Below are 17,883 nucleotides of genomic sequence, written 5' to 3'. Positions count from 1 at the left end.
GTCATTCCTCTGTTCCATAACAACGCCAGCATCTCGATTTTTCAGCATGATAATGCCACCTCTCATACAGTTAGAGACACTGTAAATTTTCTTAGGACAAACAACATTGATTTCATTGATGACTGGCCCACTAAATGTCCTGATCTTAACCCCATCGAACATGTCTGGGATAGTCTGGACAGACGATTGAGGCGTCATCCCAACCCACCCGCTAACGTCAACAAACTTCGTCAAGCGCTCATTTAGGAATGGAACTATATTCCACAGGCAGAAATCAACACTTTAGTCAATTCTATGTGCCTACGATGCACTGCAGTGGTCAATTCAAGAGGTGGACATACCCGTTATTAAGTGGGTGTTGTTTGTTTTAACCCCAATCACACTTGGTCAAAATTTCTCCCAGTTTCTGTTAACCTATGGCCATGATTTTTGCACAAAACGATGCATAATGGAACACTCTTTAAACGCATATATAACAATTATTCCCCCCGGTTTGTTTTCATCAAGTTATGTTCAAGCAAAGTTAGCGGAAGTTTCTTATTTTGTTCAGTATATATATCGGTGTGGGATCAATCCCCGTCGGTTGGCCCATTTCTCGTTCCAGCCAGTCCATCTCGACATGGTATATCAAAGGCTGTGGTATGTGCTATCCTTTTTGGGAAAGTGCATATAAAAGATACCTTGCTGTATTTGGAAAGATGTAGCGGGTTTCCTCTGATGACTACGAGTCCGAATTACCAACTGTTTGACATCCAGTAGCCGATGATTGATTATTCAATCTGCTCTAGTGCTGTTGTTAAACAAAACAAACTTCTGATGACATGCTTTACACTGACGTGATGTAGTATTACCGTATTTAAAGCATAACAAGTACCATATACACTATGAACACTACTACTTCTACACACACACGTTTCATATATATGGTATATATATATATATATATACATTTATCATGTGTCAAGTGTGGTTTTCCCCAAGTTCTAAAATAAATATATCAACAACAAAGATTGTATTTAAATAACAAAAACTTTATTATCTAAGGAACAAAAATATAGCAAAGAATGTATACTGAACTCTTATATTGAAAATGCACCACCGTATTTTTGGTTGTTACTGCTATCCATATGTGAGGTTGCTATAAAGTACAATATCCCTAACCAATTTATGCATTTATTTTTATTTATTCTTATTGCCTACCAGTTATACAAAATTATTTAAATGTATTATTTCTTCTCATACCCTTTTTACATCTACAAATATGGTTGATGCATTTTCAATGAAGTTCAAATATACATGTATTTAAAAAAAAAAAAATTCATATTTAAATTGTTTGTTTGGTTTTTTTTTTTTTTTTTTTTTTTTGCCCCAGACATTAATGACTGTGCCAGGGTTGGGGCGCCCTGATTCATCGTCTTACAATATTTACACAAAAAATACTAGATAGATGATACTAATGTATATGAACTCTTATATAAAATGCACCACCGTATTTTTAGTTGTTACTGCTATCCATATGTGAGGTTACAAACTTATGACAAATACATTCATGCATAAATACATACATCAATAGATACATAGCCGAGAGCGTATTATGACAAGTCTGCAAAGTGCGGGCTGCCACAGAGTCCCAATTACAGCATCAGACAATTATATTTAAATATCTTAATAAAAGAAGGCATTCTTTTAATATACTACTAGCCTAGTCCGTAAAAAGTTGTATTGTGTGAATGAATGTCAGTATAGACTGCCAGGAACACGGTCAACTTCAGACACTATGGATTGAGGGTTTTAGTTGCAGTCACTATTGCTTACAGCATTCAGCACAGTGGGTTACTTACATTCAGAACATTATGTCACTATTGGTTACAACATTTAGCACAGTGGGTTACTTACATTCAGAACATTATGTCACTATTGGTTACAACATTTAGCACAGTGGGTTACTTACATTCAGAACATTATGTCACTATTGCTTACAGCATTCAGCACAGTGGGTTACTTACATTCAGAACATTGTCACTATTGGTTACAGCATTCAGCACAGTGGGTTACTTACATTCAGAACATTATGTCACTATTGCTTACAACATTTAGCACAGTGGGTTACTTACATTCAGAACATTATGTCACTATTGCTTACAGCATTCAGCACAGTGAGTTACTTACATTCAGAACATTATGTCACTATTGCTTACAGCATTTAGCACAGTGGGTTACTTACATTCAGAACATTATACATTAAATGTGCAAGGTTTAAGGTGTAAAAACACCACACTCCGCCTCACCCCACTCCCTACTCCATACATATTTCCCCAATGTTTTCTGGGGTAGAATTCCTCTACCCCCAGCGTAAAACGTTGCCACAGTACATAGCCGCTACAAAGCTTCAGTTTCACAATACAATATTATAACATCTTTTCCTGATGCAAAATCATGTTTTACAGTTTTAATAAATTGGTGTATTATGGCTATTAATATGGAGATCATGTTGGTGTTTTTAGTACTTTACAAAACAAAACTGAGGATAGTCATCCGTTTCTGTGTTAAAATGAAAAACGTACTTTTTTATGCCACACCCAGAGTAGACCTAGATTTTAAGTATTATTAATTATGGTCTGGCTGTGTCGTTAAACAAAACAACCTTTTAGTACCACTGTCACGTGATTACCAGAGTTGAGATACCTCATGCAGCTTAGTATATACAGTAGTTGTCTCCCTTACTATATGATAAGGAGGAAAGAGTGCGTTAAACAACTCCAAAACTATTTCAAGCTAATATACCCATGCCTAGTAAATTGGATATTACGAGTACTAGAAATGTGGAAAGTAACTGGAGACGATTTTACCGTCAGTGGACAAATTATGAGATTGCATCTCAGTTAGATATGGAACCATCTCATTATAGATGTACAGTTCTTCTAGCTTGTATTGGTGAGGATGCAACGGAAGTGTATGATGGACTACCTTTTTCGGAGCAAGAGGATAGGAATTATATTGACACTGTTCTGCAAAACTTCAAAGAATTTTGCATTGGTGAAACTTATGAAGCATATGAGGCTTATTTGTTTAATAAAGCAATCTCAAGAACAGTGAAACAATTGATGCTTACATTACCACACTAAGTCAACTTGAGAAAACCTCATGAATTATGGAGAATGTTACGAGACCGCATAGCTGTATGTGTAAAAGATGAGACCGTACGCGAAAACTGTTGGAAGGCAGAACATTAACACTGTCACGCTGTTTTTAACACTGTCACGCTGTGTTGAAATTTACAGAGCTTGTGAATCTTCAAGAAGTCTGGCAGAAACAATGTCTGGACAGATGCAGTTCCTTTTGCAGTAACCACTCCCAGACGCCTTGCATTGCCGTTGATGGCTAAAGTAAAAGCAGAGCTACAGAGGATGGAACAAATTGGTGTTGTTAAACCTATTCAGGAACCCACAGAATAGTGTGCACAATTCCCACCAGCATGCCACCACGGGCCAACGAGGTGACACAACGTCCACCAGCATGCCACCATGGACCAACGAGGTGACACAACTCCCACCAGCATGCCACCACAGGCCAAAGAGGTGACAACTCCCATCAGCATGCCACCACAGGCCAACGAGGTGACAACTCCCACCAGCATGCAGTAGCCCCCCTCCCCAGAAAAAAATTCAGAAAGCATTATAGAAACTTAAAGAAAACTTTTCTTAACTGTTTAAGGAGTTTTAGACTATTAACTACTCAGTTTGGTGGACAAAGCTTATACCATCTGACTCAATATGAATATCTGATTGTGATTGAATATCTTATTGAATATCTGAGGATTGTAAATGTGTATTTGCTGGAACCTTGTGGATTGGTACGATATCATGTGATTGAATATCTGAGGATTGTAAATGTGTGTGTGCTTGAACCTTGTGGATTGGTACGATATCATTTGATTGAATATCTGAGGATTGTAAATGTGTCTACCGAGATTTAGTAAGCACTTTAGACGAGCACTGCATTTTTAGTGCTTGTGCTTGAACCTTGTGGATTGGTACGATATCATGTGATTGAATATCTGAGGATTGTAAATGTGTATTTGCTGGAACCTTGTGGATGGGTATGATATCATGTGATTGAATATCTGAGGATTGTAAATGTGTGTGTGCTTGAACCTTGTGAATTGGTACGATATCATGTGATTGAATATCTAAGGATTGTAAATGTGTGTGTGCTTGAACCTTGTGGATTGGTATATCATCATTTGATTGAATATCTGAGGTATTTAAATGTCTATTTGCTGGAACCTTGTGGATGGGTATAATGCAACCTGATTCACCTTGGGTGATGTTTATTCCAAAAATGGACTCAGGCTGGTTAGTAGGGCTGAAGCTGTCGGAATTGTTTTGATGAGCTGAAGAAGTTTGTCTGTTGAAAGAAAAGGAAAGGAAATGTTTTATTTAACAACGAACTCAAAAACATTTTATTTATGGTTATATGGCGTTAAGGACCACACAAATATTAAGGAGGAAACCTGCTGTTGCCACTTCATGGGCTACTCTTTTCGATTAGCAGCAAGGGATCTTTTATATGCATCATCCCACAAACAGGATAACAGATATCACTGCCTTAGATATATCAGTCGTGGTGCACTGGCTTGAGCGAGAAATAGCCCAATGCGCCCACCGACGGGGATCGATCCCAGACCGACCACGCATCAAGCAAACGCTTTACCACTGGGCTACGCCCCGCCCTTTGTCTGTTGAATCTCCTACATGTGAAAAGAGAAATTTAATTTTCAAAAAGACTGCGTTTTCAGCCCAAACCAAACTACTTGCCCCACCCCACCTCCAACAAAATGAAATCGTACTTTGCTTTTTCGTGGGGTTTTGTAAACACTTTTAAGTTAACATATTTCAAATATAAAATATTAGATGGATAAATACATTTGGAATGATCTTTGGCGAAATGTTTTTCAAATTTTATTTGGCTGTTGGAACAAATGATAAACACAAACATGCAAAATTATTGTGTTTTGAATAGCAAGAGAATGGCATATTTTATTGAACAATTATTGATTATTTTCCTCCTAGGTTATAACAATGAATATTTCGGCTAAAGTTCTAAAACTCTTTTTTTATATATTGTTTTGAGCGTGTCTGAACTTTGTAACTGCAGTTATCATTTAACATCAGTTACCAAAATGTGTTGGTCACAATAAAAATAAGAGCTTATATCCATGGCGTTCCTTTTCAGAATTATAATCCACTAGATCGCATTAAGTTCATGTATTGTACCTCCCTGAAATAGTATTTCAGAGCCTTTAGATTTCAAAATTTCCTGAGAGGGATGCCCCCGGACGTCCTAGTGTCTTGTGCCTTCCATCTTCTTTCATTTCAAGAATTCATCTGCCCCCCTCCCTCCCCCACATGACAAAAAAGCCCTAGCTACGGTACTGTTTTATGTTTATTTTCAAAAACATTTTATTTAATTACCAGCTAGTAAGTTAACTTTAATAAATCTTTTACTGTTTCATTTAAATAAGTTTAATGTCTGTCCACAAGAATTTGAAATAGGGGATTATTGTTAAAAACTAACAATACAAATAAGCCTGACCGACACGAAATACCATAAAACTAATATAATTCCCATCATATTATTCTTATAAATGCATAATATAAACATGACAAATACATATAAGTATTAAACAATTCATGATATAATGTTAAGCTATTGTTACAATTTGTGACCACAAAAGTGCATGACTTTATTAAACATCAACTTGGAGGATGGTGATTAATAATAGTTTCTGGCATGAGTCCTTTTGTAGATGGTTTTTCTGACACGAGTCTCAAGAAAATCAATATTTGGAGCGAGCTTTAGCGAGCTCCATGGATTGATTTTCTTCAGACGAGTGTCAGAAAAACCATCTACAAAAGGACGAGTGCCAGAAATATTTTCTAGCACAACCTGTCCTATAAATTTTATTATTAATTTAGTCTAACTATACTGTATGTCTCTTCATTTTGTTTTTGTAACGTGACGTCACCTCTAAGCTGACGCCCATGTTACGTCATGAGTGTGAAAGCATACAGTGGTGTCGAGAAGACCTACTCATATTATGTGGCGTCATATACTACTTTGTTTAAAAAATTACGTAATCAAACGGTAGCAACTGCCGTGTACATCCTAATATCAACCAATGAAAAGGACGGATTAGCGTCTACACACATGTGGTAGACGGTTTTTCTAGCACCTTTCTATGACGTCATTGTGCTAGAATATGTTTTCACTACAAACAGCAGAAGAAATAGAGGATACTCCCCAAGTGTCTTGTGATATCATAATTTATCAGCACGAGTTGATAAAAGTATGAAATCCGAGGCTTGCCGAGTATTTTATACTTTTATCAACGAGTGCTAATAAATTATATCACAAGACACGAGGGGGTATTCTTTTTATCATCCATTATCATTATTTTCATCTGCGACAGTTGTAAACAATGTCAGTAATGTGGGTTGAATGTCAGCAGTAGATTCGTTAACTAGCAGAACGGCAGTGACGTGACGTCACTAATGGTAGGTTTAGCGCTGAAACAAAGATGTAACAAAACATTGTCTTGTGATTAAAATTTGACCAATCAGGAGATATCACAAATTATAGTGCCAGCGATGTCTCCTACAAAAGCCTTTAAGGGATGATAAAAACAAATATTGTTAATATAGTTTTCATTTATCACATAAAGTGATAAATTATAAGATCTCTTTGTCCGTGAGGTACAGTATTCACATATGGCTGCAAATGGGTCATGCATGCATAATGATAAGATACATTGTATATTAAGCAAAATAGTAATCAGTTCTGATTAACTGTAACCATTTTATAGTCAGTGTTTAAATAATAATAATTTAAAAAAATATATATGTATATTAAATTGTTTTTCAAACTAAAATACCGGAGGGGACTATAGGTTTCATCTCTATACCTCTGTCAGTCTGTCCGTCCATCTGTCTCCCCCCCCCCCCCCCCCCCCCAATCACACACACACATATATAGATATATTTGTTTCACAATGCTTTGATATATTGAGGTGAAATCTGTATAGCTTCATCGTGTATTGTTACAGATCAGGTTTGACTTTCATGGTGATTTACTATTTTGTTCTCCAGTTATGGTCCTTGAATCAGGATATACAAAAATGTTTTTCAGCCTCTTGTTGTTGGGTGGGTTTTTTTTGGGGGGGGGGGATGCGTCCAAAATATTGAGTTGAAATTGTGTGTATATATTTCACATGTACTGATACAGATCACATTACCCTTTCATGGCGATGTACCAGTTTTTCACATAGTTATGGCCCATGAATTCAGGAGATATGAAAATTAGTCGGGCCCAGTATGGACATGTATTGCTTTAGCAGTCCTCTCAAAATGTTCTCTCTCTCTGTTTTTAAATTTGTCTACTATAGGTTAAAAAATATACTCCATGAATGAAATTTAACTTTGGCTACATTATGGATAAAAATGTACGGTCTCACTACACAGATCACTTCCGGGTGAGAGTTGATTGATGACGGTCCACTATAGTTCCTAATTGTGACACATGTTATGGTTCACATATTCACTTCTAGGAAATGGTGAAGAATTAAAACAATATGTATGTTTAATGGTAAGCTGTATTTTGCCCATGTTATTTTGTAAGATTGTGCATCGACCTTTTGGGACATGGGTATATAGCACAAGTGACAGCCGGAGTGAATCGGTTAATGAACCACCTGTTCGGACCGGTACTACAGCCAGATGTGGTCATATAGCAAAAAAACAGACGGAAATGTTCTCAATTTTGGAGTGAAAATAAATGCTTATATAATGTATATTCGCAATGGTGTATGTTGTTAGTGCCAACGAGAACCCATTCTATGGGAAATCTTCGCTTGAAGTTGGGTATTTTAACATGGGTTTGAATGGCAGATGACATCTGTGTAGTGAGACCTAACATCAGTTACCAAGGTTTTGCTATATATGTATGAGTTATGGATAAAATTTCATTTTCATTACATAAAGATCTTAATTCTTCTCTAGCATCCATTTTATAAAAAAAAAAGAAAAAAAAAAGAAAGAAATGTTTTATTTTACGACGCACTCAACACATTTTATTTACGGTTATATGGCGTCAAACACATGGTTAAGGACCACACAGATTTTGAGAGGAAACCCGCTGTCGCCACTACATGGGCTACTCTTTCCAATTAGCAGCAAGGGATCTTTTATTTGCGCTTCCCACAGACAGGATAGCACAAACCATGGCCTTTGTTGAACCAGTTATGGATCACTGGTCGGTGCAAGTGGTTTACACCTACCTATTGAGCCTTGCGGAGCACTCACTCAGGGTTTGGAGTCGATATCTGGATTAAAAATCCCATGCCTCGACTGGGATCCGAACCCAGTACCTACCAGCCTGTAGACCGATGGCCTAACCACGACGCCACCGAGGCCGGTCCATTTTATGAACAAAGACTGTAAGATACAAGCACAGGTTTGAGGACAAAATTAATTTAGAAATGACTTGAAAATTTACATGTCTTTTTTTATATATAACATCAGTTACCACAGAAGATTGAATTCGTCTGAACAAGGTGGATTACATTTGCATATTATCTATTAAGCCTAGGCCCATGAATGCAAGGATTAAAAAGTTGATTTGAATACTAGTATTTAAAACCTCTGGGTTACAGTTTGTTTGCTTGTAACAGTCAAAATGTAACATCAGTTAGGGTGCAATTAACAAAAATAGACATTGTGATACTACAAGACATGATGATGTCAAGAAATGCATTGCATGGTTATAGATATATTCATTTTCTAAGCAAAACATGCAAGTAAATTGCAATTTTAATAATGTAAAAGTATCTTATTTGCCGAAAACCTTTTAAAATGACAACACATTCGGGAGACAGTACAGGGCCCCGTTCCACGGAGCGATCTTAGCACTAAAATCACCTTAAGTGTATAGCTACCTCATGTACTTAAGGTGATCTGAGAGCTATTATCGCTTCATGGTACGGGCCCAGGCTGGTAAGTCTTGACTTATGGTCAGGTCATACTCGACTTGCCGACCTGAATGCGGAACTAAAGCTTAGGTCGCCTTGCACACTTTGACCAGATGAATTTAATGCCTCAAAAAATATGTTTCAGGGAACCTGCCGAGAAAAATTAGGTAGGGTAGGTCAGCTTTGAAATGTATTATTTATTTATTCATTTATTTATTACATTCACCCCACAGGACCATATAAAATGTTATGTATGTACTCTCTTCACCTACCTATTAATAGTTATATTGCTATACACCCATGTTCCAAATGTCAATGCATAATATTACAAAATAACATGGGCAAAATCCAGCCAGAAGGCTTACCATTGAGAAATACTAATTGTTTTAATTCTTCCACAATTACTATGTAGTATGTGAACTACAAGGTATGTCACAATTCGGTACTAGTGCACTGGGAGGAATGAACTCTGACGTCAATGTTAACCTGTAACTTTAATTTATATTATTATAATCAGCCTCTTTAGTTTATTATAATTAGTTATTAGTTAGTTTTTGATTGGTCCATCTCAGCACATTGTACTGCACATGCGGTGTGTGCAGAGCAGCACTTGGGATTAAAATGTCTGAGTGGACGAACGTCTTCAAGTCGTATATTGTTAGTGAACTGTGCAGCGAGACAGTAAGGCCATATTCTTGACAGGTATATACAGGACGTTAGGCGGGGGTGGGGTGAAGTGGGTCTAAAGTGTGTCCATCGAAACTTGACACAATGTGCACTGCCACGCAATGGAGAGGTTGGGGCAGCGAGTTGTCTTTTCAAATATTGACCTTCTTTCTTGATGCATGTGAACATTGTGAGGAGAGGTGACTGATGTAAATCGAAGCGTGAATCGGCTCATAATTCTCCAAGTTTGTAGAAATTGTTTTAATTAGAAAAGAGTTGAGAGAGGGAGAGGGATGGTGAGAGGGAGGGAGAGGACAATTAGCTGGAGAAAGGTGAGAGAGGGAGAGAGATAGGACAGTTAGATGGAGAAATATGATAGAGAAAGAGAGAGAGAGGACAATTAGATGGAGAAAGATGAGAGAGAGGACAATTAGAAGGATAAATATGAGAAAGGGAGAGAGAGAAGACAATTAGATGTAGAAAGCTGAGAGAGGGAGAGATAGGACAATTAGATGGAGAAAGCTGAGAGAGGGAGGATAATTAGACAATTAGATGGGGGAAAATGAGAGAGAGAGAGAGAGAGAGAGAGAGAGAGAGAGAGAGGACAATTAGAAGGAGAATGGAGAGAGAGGACAATTAGATGGGAGAAAATGAGAGAGAGAGACAGAGAGGACAACTAGAAGGAGAAAGATGGGAGCGAGAGAGAAGAAAAATGACAGAAAATGGGTTCATAGCGGAGGTTCAGTCCTGTGACCAAAGCACCACAGATTAGAGCTTTATTGCCTCAGCTAGATCCCTCTCCCTGGGAACAAAAAGACAGACAGACAGAGGACCAACCTGTCCAAGGCAGACGCAAAGGCCACAGAGTGGCTGAGATCTTCAAGAAGATCAACCATGGCATCCAGATCCCTCAACAGGCGGGATTCTTTCTCCTGCCACCATTTGGCCATTTCAGTCAGCGTTGTTAAGCAACTATTGATCCCAGATGTCGATGATGCTGTTGCAGTTGCTTGAGTGAAGGTTCAAGGTTCAAAATAATTTATTTTAAATATGAATTGTATAAGATGGCATAAATCTGACAACATAATAAGTCTACATGATGTTAACAACACAGTATATTCAAGGTGGGGTATGCAGCCATACCACCCCCACCCCACCTTTTTTTTTTTTATCGCACCTCTTCTCTCCCCCAGTTTTCATATGTTTCTGTATCCCCAAAACACGACTCCTAGACAATCTGATCGAGTGTCTCCCCTCTCCCTAAAATTCTGGCTATGTCAATGTCTTAACTAGAGCTGGACAGTAATGAAATTTTAGGATCGGTATCGGTATTTTTGGAGTGATTTACCTCTGTATCGGTGTGGTATTCAGTAAGGACACAATACCAATACTGATGCCAATATCGAGTTGTATTTTGGTTTACTCTTTTTTAAATGCATGCCTGAGTTAACGCTCACCCACTAATTTCATACTGTAAGTTGACATATATTTTATTGTTGATTTTGAGGAAGAACGATGTCAGGTCAGTGAATTTTTTTAGGGGTTTGGGTCATGCTCCACCGGAAACTATATTGAAAAAAAAGATTCGTTTAGAGCAGCAGACCTCGAAGTGAAAAAAATGCGGAAAGTAATTAACTAGTTTTACGTAGACTATGTCATGAATAAATTCAAGATACAAAACAGATGCCGAAATTATAAAATAATACACAGCGGATTTTTAATGTATATGCACTCATAATAAGCGGTGACCTGTCCTACACTTAAACTGGATCCCCAAGTCGCAGTGCCACGGTAAATTCTATAAATTTATTTTATTTTAAACAACATTGACAAGGTGCAGCAGATAAGCAATTTTCACAGCTTCACGGATATTAGTACCCATTCAGTGTATCAATTAAGAAATTGTGACTGCATGTGGAACGCATTTAATTGCCTCTGGGTAATCTAAGCTGGACCGTGGTAGATTAATCTACTAGGACAATACTCTGCATGAGTAGTTATTAAATGAAATGAGAAGACAAACTTGTGAGAGAATGAATTTTAAACGGTTAAAATTGGTGCTTTTCAATTACATTTCATTATTTCTAAAGACGGCGACATGTAAAAACTATAGAGCACATATCTATCAATTAGCGGTACAGACGGTAAAACAAAATAATAATAAAAAAAATAACATACAAATTGTAAACGTTGCACCTGCATTAAGATCACTTCTTTTTGGGTATTTTATTTTTTTGGATTAAAAATTCAAGTCTCCATGCTGTTAAAAACTAAAGTTTGAGAGAGAAGTGACTTTGCTCTATGATTTTGACCTCGAGTGAGGCCTGAGATAAACATCAGCTGATCGTGACAGAAAATAGTTTGTAACTATTTATTTATTTAGTCTTGTTCATGAATTTTCCTTTATAACCATTTATTAAATGTGTCTTAAGTCTACAGTCGTATGTTTAGATTTAATTGTCAACAGCGCGTTAGCAAGTGCGAAAAAATTTTACATGCTCATATACCACTAGAGTTTCGAGCATGTCCGTCCCGGGGCCCGTCTCTGGATAGCCAGGGGCTTGTCCCGGGACAGAAACAAATTAAGCGGACAATTTTGTAATATACATCCAAAAATTAAATAGTGGGCCTTTAAAATTTTGATGCGCATGTCTAATATAATTAATAAAGAAAATTCTACCCCACTTCCTGTTTTTTCTTAGAGTGGGGCTGTCAATCTTCCAGTGCTGCTAGGACAGGCTCTGACATGTAGAGACTAAACGCGAACAACCGTGGCGTTCTGCAGAATGGCCGTCATACGAGTCACGAAAAAAGCTAGTCATCATAGTCAGACGGAGAAATGACGTGGAGGCAAGGAATCTCGCTAAAACGAATCCAACCTGGTGGTGCAGACTGTCGAAACGAGAAGCGTTCAATCAGTTCCAATAGCCGCATACATCCCAGTAGAAAACTTCACTTCACTGATAAAAACAACAAAAGTGAAGGATCCCTAAGTCGAGCCGCGAAAGCACGTGCAGTTTGCACAAACATGTCATACCGCGACGAGCTCCAGAATGGGAATGAGCGCGTTAGTGTTTAAAGGCTGACCCAAAGCCAACAAACATGGCCGTGTCTAGCCAATTCACAACTTTTTGCTCCACAGATTAAAAATAGTTCCAACATTGAACACCTTTTTAGCCATGATAGAATGGAGATAAACATCATCTGAAGTCAGACTGGAGGTAGTTTATCGTGCATTTTACACTGCTAAATGACATTTCAAACCGAATGCGTTAGCGTGAGGTTTTAAATGTAACCAGATGATGTTAATCTCCTAATTGACATGATACTGCAACACGAATGATGAATGAATGAATAAATTAATTAATTAAGGAAGGAAGGTTTTATTTAATGACACACTCAGCTAATGCAAGTACCTAGTTTGCTTTGTTTAACAACATCACTAAAGCACTCTTAGAGGAAATCTGCTATTTTTTTTCCATCAGCAGCAAGGGATCTTTTATATGAATTTCCCCACAGACAGGAAGGAAGGAAATGTTTTATATAACAACATTTTATTTACGGTTATATGGCGTTGGACATATGGTAAAAGACCACACATATTGAGAGAGGAAACCCGCTGTCGCCACTTCATGAGTTACTATTTTCGATTAGCAGCAAGGGATCTTTTATCTGCATCATTCCATAGACAGGATAGTACATACCACGGCCTTTGTTACAGCAGTTGTGAAGCACTGGCTGGAACGAGAAATAGCCCAATAGGCCAGTAGGCGAGCGCTGTACCACTGAGCTACATCCCGCCTTACCTACAGACAGGACTACATCACATACCATGGGCTTTCATATGCCTGTCGTGGGGCACTCATTGGGTATAAACGCAAAAGAATTGCCGGTTCGACGGGACGACAGGTAAAGAAATATCCCGGCCCGTGGTGATGTTGACCGGCAAAAACAGGTCAGGACGGTAATATTTGGACTCCTGTACAGTGGCATAGGGAGAGGGGATGTGGGGCTATTATTATACTAAAAAAAATGTTCATATAAAATCATACATACATATATGCATGCATGCATACATACATAGGGTAGGGTGCCGCCGCCCCCCCCCCCCCCCCACCAATATAGGTTACCCCCAATATAAAAATGTGGTTTTTTTTTTTTTTTGCTATATGGTCCCAATGAAAAAAAAAGAAAAAAGTTTTTTATTTAACGACGCCACTAGAGCACATTGATTTTTTATCTTATCATCGGCTATTGGACGTCAAACATATGGTCATTCTGACACGGGGTTTTTTTTTTGAGGAAACCTGCTGTTCGCCACATAGGCTACTCTTTTACGACAGGTAGCAAGGGATCCTTTATTTGCGCTCCCCACAGGCAGGATAGCACAAACCATGGCCTTTGTTGAACCAGTTATAGATCACTGGTCGGTGCAAGTGGTTTACACCTACCCATTGAGTCTTGTGGAGCACTCACTCAGGGTTTGGAGACTGTATCTGGATTAAAAATCCCATGCCTCGAGTGGGATCCGAACCCAGTACCTACCAGCCTGTAGACCGATGGCCTAACCATGGCGCCACCGAGGCCGGTCATGAACGCAATGACTGCATGTAGTATCGGTGTGACGGAACATGCTCTTAATTTTGTTTTCGCCTGTGGCGATATTAATTGTGTTAGAGGGCCGTGTGCAGTTTCATTGCACTTAGACAGGTGGGCAACTTGTTATGTAATACCTAATGCGCGACGGTCATCGAGCTGTACGTCTAATACACACCCAGAGCAGGTGTGGAGGCCATGTGGCTAGTAGTTACATAATATCTCCGGTAGTGCTGTTTATGGCCAGGGGATTGCTCGCGGAATGGCGACAGCCACTCTGACGATCAGAGAAAATATACCGACTCTGGTCGTGGTGGAAACTCACATGATAAGATTCGGTGCCGCGATGTACCCCCAGGCGATATTCGATTGATAATAAATAGCTAGGGTTTAGAGATATCTAGGAGAACTAGGAAGGCTCCAGGGGATCACGGACGTTGTCCACTGAACGATCTATATTAGTTCAGACGGGACTTTGGTAAATATATATTTTCTGCTCTGTGTATAACCTTGATGTGACTTTAAATATTTTAATACTGTATTATACCAATATTCTTTAGACAGTGTCTTCGGTCATCTGATGAAGTAAATCGTAGACTGATTGTTCTAACATTATACGAGTATTTGGTAATATAAAGCTTAGCCAGTCATCCTAAAGGACCTAGGTAAACTGTAGGTTATTGTCTTTATTGTGATAGGTACCAGTATTAAGTCTGTATTACAAGGTTATTGAATGAGTAGTTAGGGTTAATTAAAAATTAACCAGTTAGGAATAGTGTTGTAATTCCTTTATTAATTAAGTTCCCCTGTTAGCGTTTCTCAATTATCACACGTGTGGGTGTTGTGTCACGGTGAAGTGATCAGCATATTGTGTAAACTAGACACCTAGAGATTAACTAATTAAGTGATCAGTTCTGGGTTGTTATTATTGTTGTTATTAATTAACTACTGCGGCAGTACATTTGTCAGCGTAGGTTAATACAGATTCCAAAGTGTATGGTGTTTTTGTTGTGTTTTCTAGTGAACTAAACGTGCTATAATAATATATACTTTATATAAGATCGTATCTCTGATCATACCTAGACGAGCCAAAGCGGGTATAACTGCCCGTTACAGAGAGATCTAATAGATATACAGTTAGGAGAGATATTTGGACAATCGTGTTTATTCAGTTACGGGTATTATAGAATCCCTGTGACAATCAGTCTTAAAAAATGATTGATGCCATGTCATTCTGCAGATATCTAAAAGTCTTAAAAAAACTATATTAACTTACTTTGGTAGTGAAACTATTTTCAGCTTTCACAAAAACCAACTACTTAAAACCGCAAAATATATTTCAAATTTATTTCAATTTATAAATGAATCGTTTTTCAATCTTATTCCGCCTAAATATATAAAACTGTTTTGAAATTGGCACAATCAAGGCTTAAAACAAATAAAATACGTACTCGGTGCAAATGGTAAAGCCCACCCCCCTAAATTTAGCGATAGTTATAATTTTATTGTATATTAATTTTTTATTTATTTTTTAGAATTCCCCTCCAAACCTCCCACAAAGTTCCCTTGACATTCCACCTCATGTCACTGTCCCCCCCCCCCCACCCCCCCCAATTTTTTTTTTTTAAATAAATAAATTGGATTTTCTGGATCCACCACTGATGAGGGAGCTAATTCAGTCAGTAATGCACACCTGAGATGTTTGGGTCGTAGTTTTACTTCCAGTGGGTTTTCCAATCCCTACTATCCTAATCATGTTCGTTGCACATAATAATGAAATTCAAGACAACTTTATTCCTATACATGTTTATTAGCTGCATGTTCATCGAACCATAGATCTATGATCTAACACTGAAAAGGTACACTGGTAGCACCTATAATAAGTCTGCGCACCTAAGCATTTGTGTTGTATTTTAAAGTTAAAATATTTGTTTAAAAATTATTTGTTTCACTGCCACAGTACAATGGAACAATAAACGTGTTACAACTGAAGTTATTTTAATTTTAATGTTTTTTAAACGAGTAATGAACACATTTTTAGTGGGACACCCCCCCCCCCCCCCCCCCCCCCCCCCCCCCCCCCCCCCCCCCCCCCCCCCCCCCCCCCCCCCCCCCCCCGTATTTACTGGCCTTCATGAAGGCACATAAGTGCGCAGCAAACATTAAAACAACCACTTCTGTCGCTAATGCTTACATAAAACGGCAACAAACAATGTATTCGACTTTTTATAAGTTCTAAATAACAAACACTTCCTGTTATAGTCTGTTTCAGAAATATTTAGATTGTGCAAATGAGATAAATATAAATGATGTTCCATGCTCCTTAGTTTGGACAACACAAAATGACAATATAAAAAAAAAGCCAATGTAAACAACAAAAAGGATCATTATTTCAACAACACAAATTGTCTGTTATTAACAGTGTAAATGAGCACAATAGTGTTTAGACATAGGACAATCAATGATAATTTTGAAACAGACTATAGCTAAAATAGGCCATGCTGTAAGTACAATCTTCAAAGTTACTCGGAGGGAAATCCAAAGTATCCTTGGATGTTTACGTTAACAAATAAAAATAAGGCTTATTACAATAAAATTACAAATCATTTTTAAAATGTACTAATACAATCATTATGTATCTCAAATCGTCAGGGACCCATTCTACGAGTCACAAGTTAGTGATATGGAACCCGAAATAATGTCTTTTCATATTGCATTAATAAATATATTAAATAAAACTATTATCACTTGTCTTGACAGTGTACACATCACAGTATAATAATTGCACAAAAGTTTATATATCAAGTCAAAAGATTTATAAAAAATAATTTGTAAACTCTTGCCCATCACTCACATTTGTAGCAGACGACAATTTGTTGTACATTTCCATGAATGGATGTTTTCCCCATTCATGTGACGTCAAATTCTCACGAGAATCTCGCGTTATCTGTCATGGCTGCCAAAGAAAATATTTTGAGTTGATATTTTTTAATTTTGGACTTATTCATTGGCTTTGCAAAAAAATTAAAATTAAAACGTGCCAACAATATCGAGTAAGTGTTTTCAACAAAATGTGATGGAATTCTTTACAGAACACTGACATTTGTTTTGCTACACATGGGGTATATGCCTCATCTCGTAGCGCTAAACAGAAGACCGTGTGACGTGTCGATCACTCGATGTCAGCGCTACGTTACCAGTTACTTCATAAATGCATAATGCTTGGTTTTCACTCACCTTAGCATTTTGATGAATACGATTTTTCACTCGCCTAAGCGTTTTGAGGTAACTGAGATGTTGGCGAAAGTTTCCGTTACAATACCGTAACTACTCCATACCCCTAAAATGGAAATTTTCTATTAATGGGAAACAACTCCGTTTGCTTAATAAAAAAAAAAGGACAGAAGACCTAAAATAAATTGACACAGGCAAATGTTTTTAAATTTATGCCTTATTTTGGGTTATTAGCCTTTACCCTATAAATATTTCCACTAAATTGTCATTAAAATAGCCCCAAATGTTTTTTCAATGCCAAAAAAGGACTAGGCCCTATTCCAGGGCTAAAAATTCGCACGAATCTCTGAATCAGATTCGCG

At 37.7% G+C, this 17,883-nt stretch overlaps 2 protein-coding genes across 3 annotated transcripts in view; one reads left to right on the top strand and one right to left on the bottom strand.

Moving 5' to 3' along the window:
• Window positions 1-12,449, top strand: part of LOC121389769 (ATPase family AAA domain-containing protein 3-B-like) — a gene marked incomplete at its 5' end in the record, with an annotated part of 61,459 nt that extends 49,010 nt beyond the window's left edge. The window contains 1 exon segment of the mRNA XM_041521418.1: window positions 12,394-12,449.
• Window positions 1,535-17,646, bottom strand: LOC121390720. 2 transcript variants are annotated; one of them, XM_041522621.1, is made up of 5 exons: window positions 17,525-17,646; window positions 17,142-17,243; window positions 10,529-10,700; window positions 4,319-4,407; window positions 1,535-3,381 (listed from the first exon to the last, which is right to left on the bottom strand). In XM_041522621.1, exons 2-5 carry the CDS (start codon window positions 17,194-17,196, stop codon window positions 3,239-3,241), a joined length of 459 nt encoding a protein of 152 aa, XP_041378555.1. In that variant the 5' UTR covers window positions 17,197-17,243; window positions 17,525-17,646; the 3' UTR covers window positions 1,535-3,238. The 2 variants fall into 2 exon arrangements, with proteins under 2 accessions (XP_041378555.1, XP_041378556.1); XM_041522622.1 differs by lacking the exons at window positions 10,529-10,700; window positions 17,142-17,243 and having other exon boundaries at window positions 17,525-17,639.
• Window positions 17,647-17,883: the final 237 nt, after the last annotated feature.

This window comes from Gigantopelta aegis, chromosome 15 (assembly GCF_016097555.1).
Source record: "Gigantopelta aegis isolate Gae_Host chromosome 15, Gae_host_genome, whole genome shotgun sequence".
NCBI lineage: Eukaryota > Metazoa > Mollusca > Gastropoda > Neomphalida > Peltospiridae > Gigantopelta > Gigantopelta aegis.
This window is presented reverse-complemented; position numbering and strand designations above follow the sequence as displayed.